The following is a 21323-nucleotide window of genomic DNA, read 5'->3' on the forward strand; positions in this document are numbered from 1 at the left end:
AGCCTTGTTCAGTTACCATAACTTGAGACTTGACAATGTTTTTAAGAAAAAATACTGAGATGTTTTTAACAATTTTCATTAGCAGGCTCGGCTTTTGACCTCTTCTGATTACTAGCTGTATGTGTGTTGAGGAAACACTTGGAATACATTCCCAATATGCAAAAGTTAAAAAGGAGAAAATTCAAGATGAAGAATAAAAAATTATGAATAAAAATGGAGAGCAGATGACTTGACAATGTTTTTAAGAAAAAATACTGAGATGTTTTTAACAATTTTCATTAGCAGGCTCGGCTTTTGACCTCTTCTGATTACTAGCTGTATGTGTGTTGAGGAAACACTTGGAATACATTCCCAATATGCAAAAGTTAAAAAGGAGAAAATTCAAGATGAAGAATAAAAAATTATGAATAAAAATGGAGAGCAGATGTTTTCAAGTTACTTTGCTTCTCTCTTTACAGAGGAAGATAATGGAGAGCTGCCTAGGACAGGGAACATATATCCTCGTGTACTAGGGAAGGAGTTAGTTATAACATCATAGTAATATAAATGATTTTGAGAAATTGGACACTTCTAAGGTAGAGTGTCAAATTTAGTTAAAAATAAATATATGCAGCTTAAAGGAAATGTTGTCAATGAATAAAATAATTATTGAAATGTACCACTAATGTTCAGACTAAAACTCACAGAGAGGCAATCTGGACGTGTTGTTCTTGTCTTGCTAAAGTGTGCAGAAACTCCTTTGTAGAACGTACTACACACCTGTTCCAGCACAAGCTTCTCTGCAAGTGTATTAATTTGAAGTAACTCTTAAGAAATCAAGGATGACTCAGTCGGATTTTTATGATTTATTCTATTGGGTAACTGGCTACATAAATAATGTATAGTGAGAAAAGCGAAGTGTGTACTCAGAGCACATCCTGTATTTTGCAGTAACTGCTGCGTATGTGTACATGCATTCTCGTAAATGTAAGATGCTGCGTTCCTGAAAGCAAATGGGGTCACAAACTGTAAGATCTTTCCGTTTCTTAACATCTAGTAACGTACGTCAGCCGTTCATCTATGTAATGGCTATTCAGTAAGATCCCTTTTTAACATTGTTTGCGTAGGAAGATACTAGCTATTGATTTAATAAGCTATGGGAATCTTGAGTAAAGCATGTATGTTTTCTGATACAGTTAATATGGATGAGGAATTTCACTTCACAGGCTTTACTTTTTTAGCTGGAGATACATCTCCAGTTGCTAAAGTAGAATATTGTAAGGACAGAAATAATTCCTGGTACTTACTGCTAATAACCAGCTGATCAAATTGAGACTGACTAGGAAAACAAGTCACATTCACGTGAATGCCAAGGAGGTGAAGACAGCATTGCTGAAGTTGGAGGTTAAGGTGGGGATCTGTGCAACAGTCAGCACATACATCACTTTGACAAGAAATGTTTAAACTGTTGCAAAATAAAGGGTTAAATTTAGTTTGGCACTGTTGTCTAAAGAACGCAGCTGGTTTGTGATAAATAGAGGAATGCTAAGCTTTTGGTGTTGATTTGCTGATGTATTCTCTGATAGGAAGGATGAATTTTGAGTTGTTTTCCATTCCTCAGGTTGTGGCCCGGGTGTTTTAGCCGATGCCAAGATGCGGGTATTTGAGCGTTGTGTGTACTTTGGTGACTCGTGCCAGGATGTGCTGAGCACCCTGGGGTCTCCGCACAAGGTCTTCTACAAGTCCGAAGATAAGGTGAGGGAATTGATTCGGGCGCAGGACTTTGTCTCTGTTCAGTGCTGTCCCGGTTTAATCACAGGGCCTGCGTTTTGCAAGGCCAGTGAAGTTAAACTTCCATGTAGCACAAATTATGAGTGCTTCACTTGACGTATAATAGACCAGGATGAACCGTTATATAATTTGATTTTAAAAAGCTTTTTTAAGCTAAATCGATGCAAATCTGTTTAAACTTAAAAAAGAAAAAAATTGCATCATTTTAACTGGTTTAAAAATCGATAAAAATGGGAGCACTTTTGAATCAAAATGAGCCTTAGCAAGTGTGTACTACCTATTTTTGTAATTATATTTTATGTAAAATAACTTTAGCATATACTTTGATCCTTTCCTAATGTTTTACATAGCAGCATATGAGTAGACCTTTTACTTCAGATAACTAAAAAGAAAAAAACCTGATGTGTCATTGTGCCACTGCAAGCAGCTGATGGTCCTGTCATGAAGCACAGTATCTTACGTGTTTGAACAGGGGCTTCAAATGAGGTTATGGCAATTTGTTTGAATGCAGTGATGTTGTTAATGGCATTCGTCTTTGTGAGCTTTATTAAATACATCTGAAAAATGTGGTTCTTGCAGATGAAAATCCATTCGCCCTCACCCCATAAGCAGGTCCCATCGAAGTGCAATGACTACTTCTTCAATTATTTCACGCTTGGAGTGGTGAGTTGCAAGCATCCATAAAGAAATTCTTGTAAAGTATTGATTTAGCTACACAGCATTCCTTTCAGAAGGCCGAAGACTTGGGAGGTGAGAGACTGCAAAACTTTTGATTACTGCCTTAGGAATCTCTGGATATGAAGAACAACATTGACTTTTCTCTAGCACTTGCAAATTCAATCGGTAACGTTTTATCTCCACCAGTGGATGGAGGGCTCTTTATGTTTGCGGTTTGGCATTCTCCCTCTGCCGTGCCTGATGCATAGATATATTAGTTCTTATTTCTGAAATCCACGGTCCTGTCCCACAGAACTGAGATAGGTGTATCAATTGTGAAAATTTTCCGAGTTGTGGGATGTAGTTCAACCTTCATGTCCCTCCTTATAGCTATTTTGCTTTAGTCTAAGTTACTGTAAATAAGATGCAGAAAAACCAGACCTCCTTAGAAGACTTGCCAACATTAGCAAATGAAACTGCAGCTGTGATTGAGTGCTGGAGGAAATGTGCATTTATTTGAATTTACAAATAGTCTCATTTTCAAATACTACTTTTCATAGTTCCATTTGGTTCCAATGAGATAGATACATATCACTATATACAGGTACTATTGTAACTAATCTCAGGTTAGTTTGGGGAAAGCCACCTTTCTCTATCCAAATTGCTTCATGTCTGTCTGGTTTTTTTCTTCAACAGGATATTCTCTTTGATGCAAACACTCACAAGGTGAAGAAATTTGTCCTGCATACAAATTATCCTGGTCATTACAACTTTAACATGTGAGTGTAAAGAACTGATCTGTTAAAGAGTATTTTAAAGCACCTGAAAAGGAAATCTTATGTTCCCTTTATAGAATTCCAGTATTTTTTTCCCCAAGTGTTTTTTGGTGTATCTGGTAACTCTTGGAGGTTTTAGCCATCATTATTAGCACTTTTTTTTTAATGATTTTCTTTTTACTTTGGAATGCCTTTACATTGTCAAGTATGTCTTAAAGCAGTAAATGAAGTAAGGTAGTTCTTGGTCCAGCTATGGTGTGCCAACTTTCTTGCTAGAGGCAAACTTCGTATTAGCAAGAATGTCCATTTACTGGTAGGTAGGCTGCTGGGGTTTTCTTGATGTTGTTTCAGTTAGTGATTTTAAAAAAAAAAAAATTCTCTCATGCTTCTGAACATGTTTTCAATACTTTTTAAATGTAAACTCTTCAGGGGAGTAATATGAGTTAAGGAATAAGTGATTATTGGATGTCTGATGAAAGCGAATGTGTTTTCAGGCAGTTGGCGTTAGTGACAGAGAAATCTATAGTACTGTTTCTAAACTGAGTATTTCTCCATCCGCTCTGTGTAACAGCAGAGTAATTTGTGCTGAAGACCTTTTGTGTCTTTTAGAAAATTATGTTAGGACATTGCCAGGCTGCTGCCTTTTTTGATGTAGAAAATAGAAATGAGAACTTTTCTTTTTAATCTGTTAGCATTGAGACTCTCACTTTTGTTATTCATGTGACTTTTCATTAAACTGGTTATTAAGAGCCCTAAGTTTGTGCTATGCCGTTTATTTTGGGTCTTCTGTTTTCTAATAGCTTTACGATTTGCACTTTCTAGTTACCATCGCTGTGAATTCAAGATTCCGCTAGTCATTAAGCGAGGTGAGTAGTTCATCTCTTGTCCTGCTTCGGGGGCCGTGTGCCACAAAATGCTCCAAGCGGGGAGGTGTGATCAGTTTTCATTTCTAATGTATCCTTCATTATCAGAGGATGCTAACAGTGAAAGTCATTGAGACAGAGGAGAATATTTTGGGTTAGGTTTCTATTTGTTAAATGAAAAAGATACTTCAGGACAAGTTAGCAGTTCTCTGATTTTACTTACACTACCTCGTTTACTTGCAGCTAAATATTCATATGATCCAACCTCACTGATTTTCTGTGATGCTGCCACTCTGCTAAAATCAATTACCTTGTACCTGGAAGTCAAAATCTGTAAGGCAGTGTTAGTCTGTCCAATCCACTGTTGAACTTTTTAATCCTGAACTTGCTCTTGAAAGGCTTATTCATGATATTTAATATAAACTGGTTTAGCTGGGAATGAGAACAAACATCCGGAATATGTTGGCTCTATGTATATCTGTTGTGTTCACTTGAAAATCTCTACTTGAAAACATATATATATATAATCAGTAGTGCTGAATTCTACAAGATATTTAGATGTGCCCAGCTCTGTCCATGTAAGTAATCGCAACAAAGCATGGGGAACCTTCTTCGATTGAAGATGGTGATGATTGAGGTAGACTTCTTTTATTTAAGAATTAACAGGTGTACTGGGAAAGTGTGCGTTTTGATTATTCAGGGAATACTGGATGCTGGCTGAGGTTTTGGCCGGGGATGCTTTCTTCGTGTTGATTGATTTTCACTGAAAGCACTTCCCTGTGTAAAGTGCAATTCTCCTGTGTCTGTCCCAGCAGTTAGAGCATCTAGAGGAATAAAAACCTTGAAAAACGGTGTCTGTATATACAAGCTTATATGAAAGTTGATTTGTACTTCAGCCAAGAGAATAAGCATCAAAGTGCTCACTTTTAAAATTATTTTCCCTTAGGTTATTGTGCAGTACTTCAAAGGCATTCATTTGTGATTATTTTTATTCACCTCAAGTAGTACCATGAATCTCTTCTGCATATGTCTGGGGTTTTGTTTTGGTTTTTTAATCTACCTTTCTGGTCTCTAGCTGATGTTCAGGATGTGTAACAAGTTGAAAACAAATGTTTCAAAATTTATCAAGAGCCCATCATCTTCCATCTGGTGGCAGTGCCTGATGCAGCTTTATTAACTCTCTTCTGTAGTTCAACTTAAGACAATACATTGACAGCCAGATTTCAAGTGAACTCTTTCAGTATAAAGAGAGCATGTTTATTCAGCAGGTGGAAAATACAGAGGAGCTTTCAATGAAATTAAAGACCATTTGCTATGTTTGACTTGTTTAGTGTCTAGGTCCATTCCCACTGCTTCAGGAAGGTGCTTTCAGTATTCAGAAGTAGCCAAATGTATGCATGAAACAGTGCTTGAAACCACCAGCAAGCAATTTCTTTTTAAGACTGTAAGCATAAATGCAATGCTGTCCTCACCCGCAGCTTTTTTTCTTATTTAATAGGTAGACTGCAATTCCCAAGTTCTCTGCTATCCTTGTTTCTGAAAGAGTGGTATTTAGTTGACTTCAGGCCTGCCAGCTCCTGAGTCTGATGCTGTCAGTTTTAGGCAGCTTCTGTTCCAAGAATGTTTGGACGTGAGGAGTGGCACATCGTGTTACCTCGATGAGTGGCTGTGCTAGGCATGTTAACTTCATGCAAAGAGATGTAGTTTCTTTTACACTGGCGTTCTTCTATGTAAGATTACAGCTTAAACATGTGTAGTGTTAGAACTTGGAACTTGCTGTAAATAGGCAGATTTGTTTAATCACCTTAACTGGCATTTAATCGATGTTATTGACAATTCTGGTTGCTAGTAAATGCTGGTAAATTTGTATATGAACTGATTTAATGCTTGTATGTCCCCTGCTATCTGAACTAATCTCCCAAAATAAAGAATTATATAGGAGACTGTTCAAGCATGAACTATAAAGGCTTTTCTGTTTTTCTTTAATAGATAGTGCTGATTCACAGACTGAGACATGTACAACATACAGCAAGGTACGTCTGTGCAGAACTGAATGTTTTCCTTCTTTTCCGAAACCATCTAAATGATCTATGGTGAATTTGCAGTACGCTTGGAAGAAATAGTAGCAGTTGTATCATGTTGTTTTAAAATAGAACAGTTGAAGGCCAAAAGTTAACGTATGTTTTGTGCTTTAAACATTTTGTTGTGGTAAGTATTGAAGGCATTCATAATAGCACGCTTCTAGTAAATTAAATTATTGCATTATTGCATGCTTTGCATTTCAAGATACTTGCAGGTAGACATAGAACAGTAAAATAAGTGATATGGGAAAGCGACAGCAGTGGTGGCTGGATGTTAGCTGGAAGAGAGAGTTCTAAACAAAATTTTCACAGAGCTTTTCTACTTAATGTAGCTCTTGAAGACATTTAGTATTTAACCAAGAGGGTCCAGTGCCCTTCCAGTTTCTTCTGAAGCGTTGCCAGTAATGGGACATTTCTCAGGCAGCAGCAGGCCTTACAAAATGTCACATCTCCTGATGACAGCAGACTCCTTGAAGACTGTATAGCCTTACTACCTAAACGAAATTCCCGACTGGGCCATTGCTGCTGCATGTTTGAGAGCTACATTAAGTTGAAAAACTTCTCCAAAATTGTGCTCAGCAATGTCTCTACAGTTAACATTCAGCCAGGGTCAGTGCTGCTCTCTTGGCTCGTGGAGTGCCAAATAAAGACTTCCCTTGGTGAATTTTGGGTCCCATATTGGGAAGAAAAAAATTGGAGTCAGCAACCTGGAAGCTGCCATTTTTTGCTTTTTGATTTGAATTACTTATATCCTTCAGTGCTTTGACTTATTTCAGTCTTGTATGTGAAACTGCAGCTTCTTATTAAGTCTGCTTAGAGCGATGAAAACTGCTGGACGTTCCCAATCATTAAATAGTGCAGCTTTCCTCTTCTTTTCCAAACTTGTCACTTAAATCAAGGAAAGGCTTTTGGGAGAGGTAGCAGTGATGCTGTTTTTCCCTTTGGAAAGATATGTAAGAGGATATTTTGCTGAGGTTTCCCACAGCTGCTTTGTTCTCTGAGATGTCCCTGAAGTGCTACAAGACTTTCCAGCTACATTTTACTCATAAGACCTATAGAATTTTTTTGTGTTAATAATTCTAATTCAAAACTGTTTTGAGACAAAAATGAAAATAAGAAAATAAACCCTGAGAGGATTTCCTAGCCCTAGTAATGGATAGTTTCCGTTACTGAGTATGGCTTCAGTCATAAAATACTTCTGTAAATAGAACCTCTGTGTTATTTGGCAAATGAGCATGTTACAAACAAAAATGTACATGACTCTCTTCCTAGATAAAAAGAAGAGTTTTCCCGTGCCTTATTTTAACACCAAGTCTTTGATATATTTACAGTGGGACAGTATTCAGGATCTTCTGGGGCATCCTGTAGAAAAGCCAGTGGTACTTCACAGGTAAAGTCCTCTCTTTATTTTCCTTGCAGGAATCGAGCTAATAACAGAGGATGAGTTTAGGCAGCGGAAGGGTGTTTATTGCACTAGTTACTTTTAGGCTGCTTTTGCTGATACAGTTTCAGACTTTTTGGCCGCTGACAAGACTAGATAGCCGCTCTCAGGCGAAATAGACTGACACGCAGAATGAAAACTTGGAAAATTTTGGAATGAAATTTCCAAAACTCCTTGAACTGTAAAATCTGGAGAAGAGCTAAGCAGCGTAGAAAGAAGTATCTCTGTTCATGTGTAATAAATAGTGCAGAATTTTTTTCTATACTAGTCACATGCATGTCAACGATGTGACATCATATAGCAGTGTGTAGTGTGTATGATAGCAACCTGCCTGTAGAAGCCTTGCTTTCATGAACATACATGGTTGTTCTACAGTTCTTTTAGGCTGACTGAAGATAGAATAGTGTGCTTACACTTGCTCAGTTCCTACAGGGATTGAGCTGGGTGTTGGGTTAAATGGGCATTACCTGCTTACGGTGCTATCATTCTATGATATGATGTGAAACTATGATTTATCTTGGGACAAGTGTAAGTCACGGGTACTGTGAAAATACTGCAGCAATTTCAGATATACCTAACAAGGTATTTTCATCAGGCTTTCATACGATTTTGAGTTTGATTTCCCCCCCTGCTCCTTTAAAGCATTGTGCCCTTTGCTCCCCTTTACTCCTGTCTTATTTCAATGAGATCATTACAGCAGAAGCCATGTAAAGTAAAGCAGGGGTGAAATAGTGATTACATAGAGCCCTTCTATTTTTCATCTGTGTTGTTGAGAGTAGTTGAACCACAGTTTGCTTTACTGAGCACAGCTCAAATGTCTCAGACATGCAATTTGAGAAACTGACCAGTTACAAGAAAGGCCAAAAGGTAAACATTTTCGGGGCGGTGGGGGGGCGGTTTGGCTGTAATCTAAAATCCATTACAGTCAGCAGGAGTCTGCTATTGTCGTATGTATGATCCAAAAATACTGGAAATATCTGAAAGACAAGTGATACATTAATCTTGGAAAACACTGTTTCATAAAATTTGGATTATTCGATTTCAGCATCTTACAGGGTAATTTTATAACGTGATAAAACCAGTGAATTAATAGACAGCATATAGTAAATACATTTGGTAAAGGCTGAGAAATAAAGTAGATTGAAGAGTGGGAAAGGATCTTGCACAAAAATAATTTATAATAAATTACACGGTGCTTCTCTCTTCCTATGTATCTGCTTATTTTCGGGGTTCTTCCTGTTCAAATTCAGTGAAAGAGAGGTTTCCTGTAGAGGTCGTTAGTAACTTTTTGATTACTTTCTCCCTGAGTATTAATAATGGCTCTGTGACATTAAGCAGAGGTATCCTCTGGCTGACTTGGAGTCTACCAGTGGTGTTGTATAACATAGATTTACTTTCTGTTGATGAAAGCCATGATAAAGATGCCATGATTTACCTTATATTACTGAGTGGTTATTTTTCCCTAAGAAGTTCCTGATCCTCACACATCCATATTTTTTTTTTTTTCCCCCTCTTTTCTATTCAGGTCATCATCTCCAAACAACACTAACCCATTTGGGTCAACCTTTTGCTTTGGACTGCAACGAATGATCTTTGAGGTTAGGAGAAAAACTTTCATATTTGTTTGAGCAAGAGAAGAGGAGTTTGCTGTTATTACTACTGGCTTATTAGTTCCCATTTCAAGAAAAGCCAGCACTTGGGAGTGGCTGTATTTTTAGACCCTATTGACAGAAACAGGCAACTTTCCAATCTCTTCTCTGAGATTGTAAATTTGCATGTTAAAGCTGGGACTTCAAGTTTGTCACCTTGAACTTGTACTAGCAGGAGATGCATGCACTCAGCTCTGAATAGTGGTGGAGCATGCTGGTGTTTAAATGTGTCGTGGAAATCTAGAGACCATTTTTAGCAACCAGCCAAGAGCTTGTTGCTTTCTTTTGTTGTTGGGATTTCTTTTTTCAGGCAGATCAGTTCCATATTGGCTGTTTTTACTCTTCTGAGTTCCTGTTTGGTGTACAGTTCTTTTAATTTCCCTTTTTCCCTGCTGTCCTTTTGCAGGTGATGCAGAATAATCACATAGCTTCTGTTACTCTGTATGGCCCAACGCGGCCCAGCAGCCAGTTGAGAACATCGGACCTTCCCCAGTGAGCATCCCCTGCAAAGTCAGCTAATCTCAATGCTACAAAATTAGTACAGCGTGCCTTGATTTGCTGCCACTTATAATATGGAAAGCACGTTATGGTTTTTTTTTCAATAAGCCTTTCCACCCAGGAGCGGTGTGGAGGGGAAGTTCTCTCAACCCTTCATCATGGGGCATGGAACTGTTGATGGAGGAAAGCAGCTTAGGTGCCTGTGCCGTCGTTTATTCCTCTCCGTTGCCCTCATCCTATGCAGCACAGACCTGAAGAGACTGTCCCCCCTTCTCAGCTGGCAGAAGGGGGAAATGGAAGAGGGGCACGTAATGACTGCAAGAGTTAGAAGCACAAACTTTCTGAGCCTTGGAGCATCTGGAAGCAGGTATTGATTTTAGTCTGTTTGTGTTACTGTATTGATGTGGTGGTCACATTTTAAGAAAACGTGTATGTGTATATATATAGATATAAACACATCGGTATTTCTGTGGCTTAGGACATTGTACCAAGTGTGACAAGGATGTATATATGTCCATGATTTCAGGCACCACATCTTTGTGTAACTTTAAACCAAGCAAGTAGCATGTGCATAATACTTGGTTGTAACATTTGCACTACATACACTTTAATTACTTGATAAACGTTTATCTTCACTGAGGAGCATCTGTGTACTGGGTGTGAGTGGGGTGTGATGGTTATTTAATGTACGCTGCGCATAAAGCTTATTTATACAGTGGATCAAATTTATCCACCTTCCTGCACTAATATGTACTTGATATGCTGAAACATTTTTTTCTGCCATGGCTGGTTTACTAATTTTTTTTTTCATATGCAGTTTCAAAAAAAATTCTGGAAGAGGTTGTTTCTATGGTTGAATTATGTTTTAGTTAAAAGGTTTGATACAACTTTTTCATACTATATAAAAATTTAACGGAGAAATAGCGTTGCCTCGTTTGCCTCTGTTCCAAACTCCTTTATTCCTACTCTGTTTCCTTAGAGAAAGAAAAGCTGTATATAATGGTACCTCAGAAGGAAATTCCCGAGCTCTGCCATCACCAAGGAAACCTTTTCTGTAACTTTTGATGTATGATTTTAATTTATGCCAAAGGTTTAGCCAAAGACATCCTTATTGTAGTTTCACCATTTCTGTACATACATGCTAACTGCACACCCCACCCCAGCAGACAGGATATAGGCTTCTTTCTAGTTGGGAGATGCTGCTCGCGACATTTTATCCCAGGAGGATACTTTAGGTTTCTAGTTCTCTTACCAGTCTTATTTGGGGGAAATAGGTGGTCTGTCTTTGAAATATTGAACCCTTTTTAAAAATGGACAAGAGAAATGTATAATTTTATCCCATTTTTAATATTTTGGTGTAGCAACTTGTGATACATAGATGACAATTTTGTGAGTTTTACTATGTGTGTACAGATTTTGTAAATACGACATTTTTGTAATTTTAACTCCATGTACAGTGTAATCCTGTATAGTTTATCAATGAATGAGAGATGGGAAATTGAATGTTAACTGAAGTTTTGGATCCTGGACCAGTAGCTGGGATAAATGTGGTGTGTGTGTGAGACGTTCTTTGCCATTTAGTCTTCCTGTATACTGTGATACTCTAAACTGTTTTGCTAAAACAAACAAAAAAGCCCCATGGAGAATCTAATGGATAAGGAAAAGGTTACTGTTTACCTTTATCCCTAGGTGTCACTCCTGTTGAATCCCTGTTCAATCTGTGCTGTCTCCTGTGATCATTGCTTGCTAAGAAAATTCTATGCCTCAACCTTCCTTTTGTTTCCTCTCTAATTTTAATTTCATTTTACATAGCCCTTCTGTAAATTAAATGGAATAATAATGAGCATGTACACTGAAAGAAAAATAAAATGAGACTCTCAGTTACTGTTTTTGTGTTAAATACAGTTGCTGGGTGTTTTTGTAATAAAATCATGGATGTTTTTGCTTTTTTTCCTTAGCCATTAGTCCTTTTTATTTTACTGTCTTTCAGACGTTATATTTGAAGTACCTGACTAGTGTTCCTCCTTTACAGCCGATACAGTATGTTCTCTAGAGAAGCAGTATAAAAACTAACATAACTTGCAGTCTGTTTCCTGGTAGATACATGAAAGCATATTATAAATTTTTGCCCCGAAGTGGAGAAGGAGTGTCTTTTAAAGTATGGTAAATAACACCGTGGCTTCTGTATTGCGTTCAAAAATGTGATTGTTACACTCATGTCAGCCTTTGGGTATCATTAAAATCGATCAAGCTTCAAAGAGTTTGAGTATCGCACAGCAGAATGGAAGAACCATCTGCAGTAAAAGGAGCAGACATGAGTTCTCCTACTGCTCTCTTGTGCCCTAAGGTACTTCAACAGAAAAGCACTGAAAGCACGCTTACCCTGAAGTAGCTTAGAGGTTAATGCAGGGCATAAGGAATGGGACTCCTGACTCCATTCGCATTTCTCCTGCACTGGCTGCGTAATGCAGGGTAGAGCACTTAGCTCTCCCTCCTCTAGCATCCTTCAGTTTTGGAATAGAAAATGACCTTGCATAGTGCTTTGCTCAGTGTGCTCTTGGAAAGTTTAATGATCTCTGAATTGAGGTGGTGTGCATGCTCATGCTTGTTACTAAAATATGACATATTTTATGAATATGACACATATATGAATATAGCAATCCTGCTAATAATTTAAATTAATTTTAATTAATCCTTTTCTAATAAAGGCTCCAGATTATCTGCAGGAGGAGATAAATTCTTGATGGGATGATTTGAGTAATGGCTACGCAGATGCTACCAATATCCTGCTCTCAAGCATATTCAGTTGAAATTCCTCAGAAGTGTGAGGTCAGGAGTGCTGCTATAGCATGCACCTCGAGGCTTAGGACAGGATGTCCGCAGCTAACCAAAGGTATTTAACAACTTCAGCGACTCCCATCTTCACTTGTAATATGCTGGTGAGTCAAAGCGACTAAAACAGTGTAGGTAATGAAATGCACGCTCTTAACAGCCCAGATACTTCTCTAGGTCAGTCCCTTCATCTTGAAAAGTTCCTCTGTAACAGACAAAAATTAAAGGCAACTTTGCATCTTGGCTGCTGCTGATGGGCTGAGCGCAAAGCATTTGACTTTTGGGAGAGGCAGAGCTGGAGAAGGGCATGGGGAGATAATGTGGAGCAGCTCTTCTGGGTTTCCTCACCCTTCCTTTGTGATTGCAGCAGTTTTGATTTGTTTGCTGCTATTTGGACTAAGCTGAGCCAAGCTGTTCCTGTGCTGATGCATTAGGGGAGCTGGTGTGGAGCCTTAATGACTTGCTGGCATGAAAAGTTTAGGACTGGGGGTGGGGACTGATGGCAGTTTTGAACCACCAGAACGAAGAGAGGAAGGAATAGGGAATAGAGGAGCTCTGGGGGAGAAGGTGAGGATGGCAGTGTGGCAGGAAGGGAGGGGCTGGGACAAGGCTGTTTATTTGCACCGAAAGCTGTTCCTTGCAGAGGGGTGCTCAGGGTGCAGCAGTGTGCCAGCTCGAGCTTTGCCGGGCCAGCTGGGCAGGGTGCATCACCGTCCCCTCCCAGAGGAACCGAGAGATCTGGGCTGTGTCAGATCCCATCTCAGCAGGTGCCCGTGTTAGAAGTATGTATGGTTTGATACAGATCCTGCATGTCGGTCCATCATTTTGGTTTCATATGATAAAACTTTGATATAACATTAAGTACAACTGCATTTTTAATAAAACACATTGTGCATATGATCCCATTTTGATGTGTGCCTTTTTCCTTTGTATGGAAATTAAGAGTTTGTGTGTGTGTGTCTGCTTAACTCGAATATTGCAATATTTTCCACAGTATTTTGTTTATTTACACTTAATAAAACTGATTGTTGTGCCCTTCTTTTTGGAGGTGAAGCTGACATTTCTTCCTCTGTTTAGGCCTGCAAGCAGTCCCTGGGCTCCTGTGAGTATTACAGGCAGTACTATATAGATCGATGCTGCTGTGTAATACTAGAACCCTCTGTTCCCCAAAATGCAGTTCCTGTCAAGAAAACGCAATTGTCTGTTGCCAGAAACCATCACACTTCTAATTCTAAACAGATTTTTTTTTTTTTCCTGAAATAGTAATCGGGTGTGCGTCAGAACAGATTCATGAGCTCATGATCATTCATATTCCAGAACTCCCATCAAACCTGTGTAAAACAAAATCTTTCCTACGGCTCAGCATTACAGCAAGAGGGTGATTCATCGTTATCAGGGGCTGGCTGGAGGTTAGACTCCAGCTGGCCCTTTCCAAAGAGAAACCCGGGGTGCTGGTGCCCACTTCACGTGGACTTTCTACATGTTGTTAGAGCCTGTTAGTCACTTAACAACTCTGCTAAGCTGAACTTCTATTAGGTTTTGTGTTTGAGGGCTCTGGATGTGTACGAGAGTAAATCTGCATGTGTGTGAAGATGCGTGGCTGTTACTTTGAAAGCAATGTTATGTCCAAGCTGTAGCTATTTGCTTGCTTCAGAGTATTTGGACAAGGACCGAGATGCCTGATACGGCAGAATTTCACAAGGGCTGGTTGTGTTCTTTGAGTTCAGAATAATTTTTGGTGTCATGCAAAAAAAGGCTCTTGTGTGCTAGCTCTGCGGATACAATTGTTCCATGCCAACTCTTGCCCCATAAACACCTTTTGTTATACTTCCTTTACCTTGATTACACCAACACAAAGGCACTCTCCTCTCTAGCTGATCCTGTCAGACACAACCTGACACAGCATGCGTAGCCAAATAAATACATCACTGTGTCTTTGGGGATTTAAGAGAAAACAAATTAGTCGTGGTTGGTTCTTTTCATGTAAGGTATGGCCCAGGATGTTTCAGAGATAAGGTAAGGTTGAAGCAAAATAAGGGAAAATTAAAAATTGAGCTTACTGAAGACGTAACTCTTGAGCATTAAAATAGGATCGGCAGTTAAGGAAACAGGGGGCTTGGTTCAAGGCCAGGATATAACCAATTCACCAAGTGAAAACTGCACCTACAAAGGGATTTATTTTTGCAGGGGGTGTATGTGTTACTTGGAGGGTTCAGGTTGAACTTAAATACTATATTCTCTACCTATGTGAGTTTTAGCTGTAACTAATAAAGTCACTGTTTAAATGTTTCATCTGCCAAACCTTATATCCAAGGCTTTTGTTTTGTTTGGGGGGGTGTGTATTTTTCCAGCACGCAAAATCATTCCTTTCATGATCTGGGAACAGTGACCACTTGAAACAGCGGGAAAGGTAAGCTGGAGTTTGCAGAATAGGTCATTTACTGTGCTGTAAGATACCATTAGAACAGGAACTTTTTTCTGGACTAGACTGTAATGCTTTAACGTAGCCTTTTCTCTTTCATACCCTAATTAATTCCCCTTTAAATGTTACTAGTTTGGTCATTTTAAAGTACTGCATATTGCATTTTCAGAAGCTGGTTTTAAGTGCCTTAACGTTTCACACCTACGCTACATATTCCACTTAGTGCATAAGTTTTATTCCAGTATAAATATCCTTCAAAGAGACATTTAGTTTAAATACCAATCACAAAAAAAAACCCCTGCATGATTATGCAATGTGCAGCCTAATCAACTAAGTAATCAAAACAGCCTGAATCACTGTTTCCCCTTTTCACTTCACCTCCGCAGGTCTCTCTTAGAAAAACTGAAGCCCTGAAATCCTGAGTGTACCCTGTTCCTCGCTGGGTAGCTCTGTTGCATCCACAAGTATGGAGGCTACTAAGATTATTTCACCCTTTTCTTCTGCTTCTATGGCCGTAGAGAGCGTTTGTCTTAACATCACCCCTTTATTCCACCCAGCTCAGTCAGCCCCCCCTGGGGACAAGGCAGTCACCGCGGACCTGTGTTATTTTATGGTTTTTCTGTGGTCTCAGCACTGGGCTTGTCAACGGACGGGCTGGGAAAGGAAGGGAGAGAGAGAAGATCCGGGAGCTGGGTTTGGATGAATTGGAGAGCGTTGGGCTGGTCAGGACTGGTGGGGGAGCTGTTTGCTGCTCTTGGAGGGACTCTGATGCACTCGTCCTTTGGGGTTTAGTTTCCTCTCTCATTTCTCGGTATGGTTTTCTTACTGACCATAAGCCTAAAAAATCATGAAAAGTTGGATTTCAAAGTTTTACTGGTTTTGACAAACGTCAGTAGAGTTAGTAGCATTGTTAGGGAATGACGGGCTAATTTTCAGGGCTGCTGAGACCTGCGACTCCAGCTGAAAGGTACAGCTCAGGGGCTCAGCAGTTCTTCAGACTGGGCTTTGGGGTAGCCTTATTTTTTTTCCCCAATCTGATGGTCTTTCAACACTCTCCAGGGAATGTTCTCAGTGCTAATATTTAGTGAGGATTCTCTGAGCCGTTTGATTATTTTGTACTGTTTGATTTTGCAGTTGGGCTTTGCTTCCGAGAACCTGCTGTAGAAAGATGAATAATTAAACGGCAGACAGGAAGCACAGTATTTTAACACTCAATTGCTTCAGAGCCATCTTTGGCTTTCTTTTTTATGATGTCTAAGTCAGCAGTGGCCTGACCGAATGATGGATCTTGGCATTCCCTACCAATTTATGTGTTCAGAGGTGCATTCGGAGGTGCTGAATGTGAGGTTCAAGCCAGCTCTGCTCGTTATAGTGACCAAATCTGGCTACTTATGTACAGTAGGAATAAAATTTGTCTGCGTGTGGATCCCTGGGATTCAATAAAGCCTGCTGTACTGTATTAGCTTCAGATGTTTATGTCTGTCTCGAGGAAGTCTGCTTGTTTTCCTTGCTACTGGTGGAACCCACTTAGAATGTTTTTATATTTTCTTTTCTCATCATGGGTTAGTCATGAAAAAAATTGCCGAGCAAGGCTTTGTAGCAAAACCCCGACTGGTGCATTGAATTAGCCAGTTAATAAAAGCTGCTCAGAATGTCGTTGTGAAATGGATGGGTTTGGTTTTCTGAGATGCATCAGAAAGGTCGGTAGAGGGTCCTTCCTGCCAGTTCTTGTACACACCTAGGGTTTGGGGATTTTTTGAAAAGACCCCCATCTTTTAGGAAACAACCTCCAGCTTGGGTGAAGTCAAAGACTTTTTGCCTGCGGTAGCAGTAAGTAGAATTGAATAAACCGCAGGGGGTGCAGCACTGCCCTCCGGCATGTCCCCACTGCATTATGCTCACGTAGGGGGTCTGTGAACTTCCAGCTCAACTGCAGAAGCAAATGGAAACTTTTAAAACCAGGTGAAAGGGGCCATGCAACAGAAGCTGGAGAACAAAAGCAGATATATCTTTCATTAATAGATACTAGATTTAGTATTCATTGGATAAAAGAAATGAGCTATTCCATAGACTAAGAACTAGAGCAAACTGTTTACTCCGTTGTCTGTTTCTGCCAGCTATCAGGGTATGTGCTGGCACAGGTGGATGTTGAACAACAACTTTGATCTGGGACAAAATGTACTCATGAATGCTGTATTGTGGGTAGATTGCAGATCTGAAGACATTAGAGAGGGAGGAGCCAATCTCTGTGCATCTCCAAGCTTAAAAGGAAGATCTTAATAAGGACTAAAAAATAGGAAATCATAAGGTAAGCCGTGTTTATTTTTCTGTCATTACCATTAAATTAAGTCCAGCAGAAGGAAAGATTTACCAAGTTATCCAAAATAATGAATAATGTATTTTTCATGTTGCTGTCTTCGTGAAAAATACCTGTGGTGTTAAAGTCTCACAACGTGTGTGCAGATGTACTTGACAGACTCACTCTGACAACTAGAGGCACGTCTGCATGCTGTCTTTTAATTATGGTATAAATAATTTCCCAAACTGTAAACTAATCACAGGTAATACATTTCTGTATGAGCTCATAAATACATAAGTATCACACATGTTAGCAGACAGGGGCGTGCCTGGCTTTCTCCCACCAGCAAGGTTCTGGCTGATTTCCACACCCTACAGAGCTCCTTGTAAAGCTCACAATGAGCATTTTGTATTTCAGGATTGCATCCTGAAAATATCCCAAATCAACATACGGTCTTTTGATTTCTGTGTACCTGACCTTTCCTTGGAAATACATTATTGTAAGGCTTAAACTCTTATGATGAAGATAACATGAAAGACTGACGTTAATAGTCTACCAATAGATATTTCCAGCTTGCTTTCCTCCTTGTTGCGCATAGTTAATACGAGTACTGAGCCCAGACTACTGCTGGGTGGGAGGAAGGTTATACCCAGATATGAAATGCAGCTGTGCTGCAGGCTCTGCTCAAAGGAGGGCAACTTCCTGGACATTTACGACTGATCGTAGTTTCCTTTGAAGCTGTGTGTATGTGCCCTTCTGAAGAGGGATGCCATCGGGGGTTCTCTGATGGATAGGAGTTCTGTTGAGGGGGAAAAATTGCAAAAGAATTAACACACACAGTATCAGAGGTGAATTCAGGCTCTTTGCCCCATTAATTTCATAGCTTTTTAACCATGATTTAGAGGAATTTACTTCCTCTTTGATGTCCAAGAAAAGGATGTTCTTTTAAGGTAATCTGCTGCTGGAAAAACCAAAATGCTTCAAAGTATTGACTATTCTTCGAAAAACTAAGCAATCCGGTGTTCTTGTCCGATGCTTAAAATACGTACAAAGTTACAGACTGACTGGAACTTGAAAAGGATTGCTGTTTGTTCTTGCTTTCTTGCAATAAATTTAGAAAGGCTTTTAATCTGAAGCCCTGTTGTCTGAACATTACTTTCTCCCTTCACATGACACCCGCAGCAATATGAAAAGTCTTGGCTGCTCTTTGCAGTTGACTGTATGCCAGAGCACCAAGGTCTGTAGAAACCAGCCCAGTCCATTGACAAGTTTTCCTTTGGTTTGAAGAAGCTCCCAAACGTGACGCAAGCAGCAGCTCTGTGTGGTTTTTACCCTCACAAGGCCAAAGGATCTCTCCAGATGCAAACCGTCTGAAGATCTGGATTAGATGGTGAGAGAGATCAGACACTGTTGGATGACTTTGAGTTTTCACTGGGTGCCAGTCAGCATAGCGTAGAGAGCCTGAGCTCATGGAGGTGCCAAAAACTGGTCCTCCGAGTCCTGAGTGTGTCAATGGAGCAGATATTTGAATGGAAGAGTTGCTACGAATAATGAAAAATCAAGACTCAGAGGGATCGACTCAAAGTTCTTCTTGTCCTTTCTTTAAAGGCCCTTTGGAAGTCTGCCCCTTCCCAGTTATCTACTTACCTGTCCTTTGCTCAACGCCAGCCTCAGCCTCCAGTTTGTTTTCTTGTAGTCCACCCTATCTGCAACGTAGAGGACCCCATTTCAATAGCTGTAAGTTGTTCTTTTCTTCTCTTCTTATGAGGCCTACAGAAAGCCAACCAGGCAGCGGTGGTTTGATTTGAGCATACACTAAGGTGACTTGATTTCCTTTACTCTAGTTACTGTGTAGTTTGGTCATTTCTCAATGAGTCCGAGTCAAGGTAACACGTTGACAATGATCCCTCTGCTCCTTGGTGTCATCTCTTACTCTCTTTTATTTCTCACATTTCTAACAATGCTGAAAAATCTCCAAGGACTGCATTTTGCAATGTGCTTTTACACATTGGCCCACTAAGCGCTACTATAATTCTAATAAATAATAATAAATTAAAGATACTGTTATGATTATTTGGACTCATTAATGAAGAAGGACCTACATGGTATGTGTGTGCAAATGTGGAATTTTGGCAAATTCCTGCAATAGTTTGTCATCTTCTCTTAACATTGTAAATAAGATGTGCTAAAATACTCTACTTGTAAAGTCGGTTCATTTGGTTGCAACAGTTCCAGGTTCCCTTTCTCAGCTGGTTTGCTCTGTGTTTCTGCTGCAGTCTGCTTGCATTATCTGAGGGGTGATGTCTGGGTTGTTATTTGAGCTTTCTTTTTCCATTGGAAAGGCTTCTTCACTTGTTTCTTCTGAGTACAGGAAAGACGTGGGCTGTGGAGCAGGTTCCACATTAGCCAGATCTCGGCGACTTTCAGACTGTGAACTACCATGAGATCTTTGTAAAAACAGGGGTCAAATGTCTGTAGGTGTGGGGCAGCAGAAGGCTTGACAATGCCGAAGGTCTTGAATCCTTCATGCAAAATGGGTTTGAGATTGATTCTCTGTAAGCACATGCCCAAAAAGACATCGTCAATGGGGAAGAGTTCCACCTCCCTGCAAGCCCTAGACAGCTTCCTCATGGTGCAGCCGGATAGCAAAAACCCTCCTCCTCCTGCATAGGCTGGATAGATGCTTAGCCCATACATGGTCTCTGGGATATAGTATTTGCTCTTTCGGACACGGATAGGGCGGGCATTGTAGATGATGTCCCCAACGAAGAGGTCCTCAGTGGGGTCGTGTCTCTCAAGGAAGTCAACAATGTTCTCGACATTGACAAAAACATCGGCGTCACCTTTAAAAATAAATTTCACATTGTGGCAGAATTCAGCAGCCCAGTTCAGGAAGTGGATCTCCTTCAGGGTCAGATTGAAGAAAGTGTCCATGAAGTCCCAGAGTAAAATGTCCCGGTATGTCTGACTCTCCTGGTGGATCAGGGTCTCCCATGTAGCCAGCACTGTCCTGTTCTTTGGTGTTCCCAGGAGGAACACTCGCTGGATCTGCTCCCCATTCACCAAACCCTCCCTACCCCAAGTTTTCCGGACAATCTCACGTCTGTCGAAGTCTTCAACTACTGATTTGATAGCAATGAGCAGAAAGGGACCTCCAGGTGTTTTCTTGCATTTCTTGGGCTGGTTAATGAGGAGATTGAAGTTCCTGTTATCCTTGTTTAGGAGATAGTGTTTGAAGTTGAAGGCAGAATCAGTCAACAGGGGTGGAGTTGTAGTTTGGACCTTGTTGTTGGCCACGTCCGTTCGTCTAACGATAGGAGTTACTTGGGGTCTGGGTACCGTTGCCTCTGCTGGCATCGGTCTCCAAGGTGCTCTGGGGTCAGAGAATATTTTCGGTGCTACTGAAGGCTTTTTCTGTGTTGGCTCCTTGTTTCCTACCGGGACTAAATGTTCCAGTTGGGAATAGAGTAAAGAGCAAAGCGCTACCAGCAGGAAGAGGGTACAGATCGCATCCCCTTTGAGACGAACTCTCATTGTCTCAGCAGTGTTTCTGGGACTGTTAAAAGCTGTGTTTGAGCTGCCTGGCACCAACGTCCATCTGTAAATAAATGTATGGTGTGTCAGCAATGAGGACTCGGCAGCTTTGAAGCATGCAGGCAAGACTATCTGAATCACCATTTAAAAAACTAGCAGCAAAGTGCATTTTACTCATACAAACACCGAGGCACATTACGGAACTTGCCAAAAGGCACACGGGTCGCAAACCTGACACTGATCCTAGTGCTCTGGCTCTGTGACTTGGTTAGTTAAGTCACCAAGCTGTCACCCATCATCCTGAAAACCACTTCCTAAGCCCGATGTGAAATCAGCCCTTCCTCCCACGTCCCTCTCTGCCGAACACGTTTTGCCATTTCAGAGATTTCACTGCTTTGGGAAAAACAAGGTGGAAAATTATGAACAATGCCATTCTTCCATAAATCCTTAGATTTTTTTTTTTTTTTTTTTCCTCCCCCCTTGCCCAACTTGGTAACTGTT

The 21323-nt window shown here is 40.2% G+C and overlaps 2 protein-coding genes across 2 annotated transcripts in view; one reads left to right on the top strand and one right to left on the bottom strand.

Moving 5' to 3' along the window:
• LOC104079837 (chromosome unknown open reading frame, human C16orf70) overlaps positions 1-11655 on the top strand; it is a gene marked incomplete at its 5' end in the record, with an annotated part of 22006 nt that extends 10351 nt beyond the window's left edge. Inside the window, 8 exons of the mRNA XM_009582006.1 lie at positions 1601-1734; positions 2350-2433; positions 3124-3206; positions 4026-4069; positions 6056-6099; positions 7479-7537; positions 9114-9186; positions 9644-11655. Of these exons, the coding sequence (XP_009580301.1) occupies positions 1601-1734; positions 2350-2433; positions 3124-3206; positions 4026-4069; positions 6056-6099; positions 7479-7537; positions 9114-9186; positions 9644-9733 (611 nt within the window). The remainder of the gene's footprint in view (positions 1-1600; positions 1735-2349; positions 2434-3123; positions 3207-4025; positions 4070-6055; positions 6100-7478; positions 7538-9113; positions 9187-9643) is intronic.
• A 7919-nt stretch (positions 11656-19574) lies between these two features.
• On the bottom strand, positions 19575-20879 carry B3GNT9 (UDP-GlcNAc:betaGal beta-1,3-N-acetylglucosaminyltransferase 9). The gene has a single exon (XM_009582004.1). It carries the CDS (start codon positions 20820-20822, stop codon positions 19575-19577), a length of 1248 nt encoding a protein of 415 aa, XP_009580299.1. The 5' UTR covers positions 20823-20879.
• Positions 20880-21323: the final 444 nt, after the last annotated feature.

The sequence above is a fragment of the Fulmarus glacialis genome, unplaced genomic scaffold, assembly GCF_000690835.1.
Source record: "Fulmarus glacialis isolate BGI_N327 unplaced genomic scaffold, ASM69083v1 scaffold16767, whole genome shotgun sequence".
NCBI lineage: Eukaryota > Metazoa > Chordata > Aves > Procellariiformes > Procellariidae > Fulmarus > Fulmarus glacialis.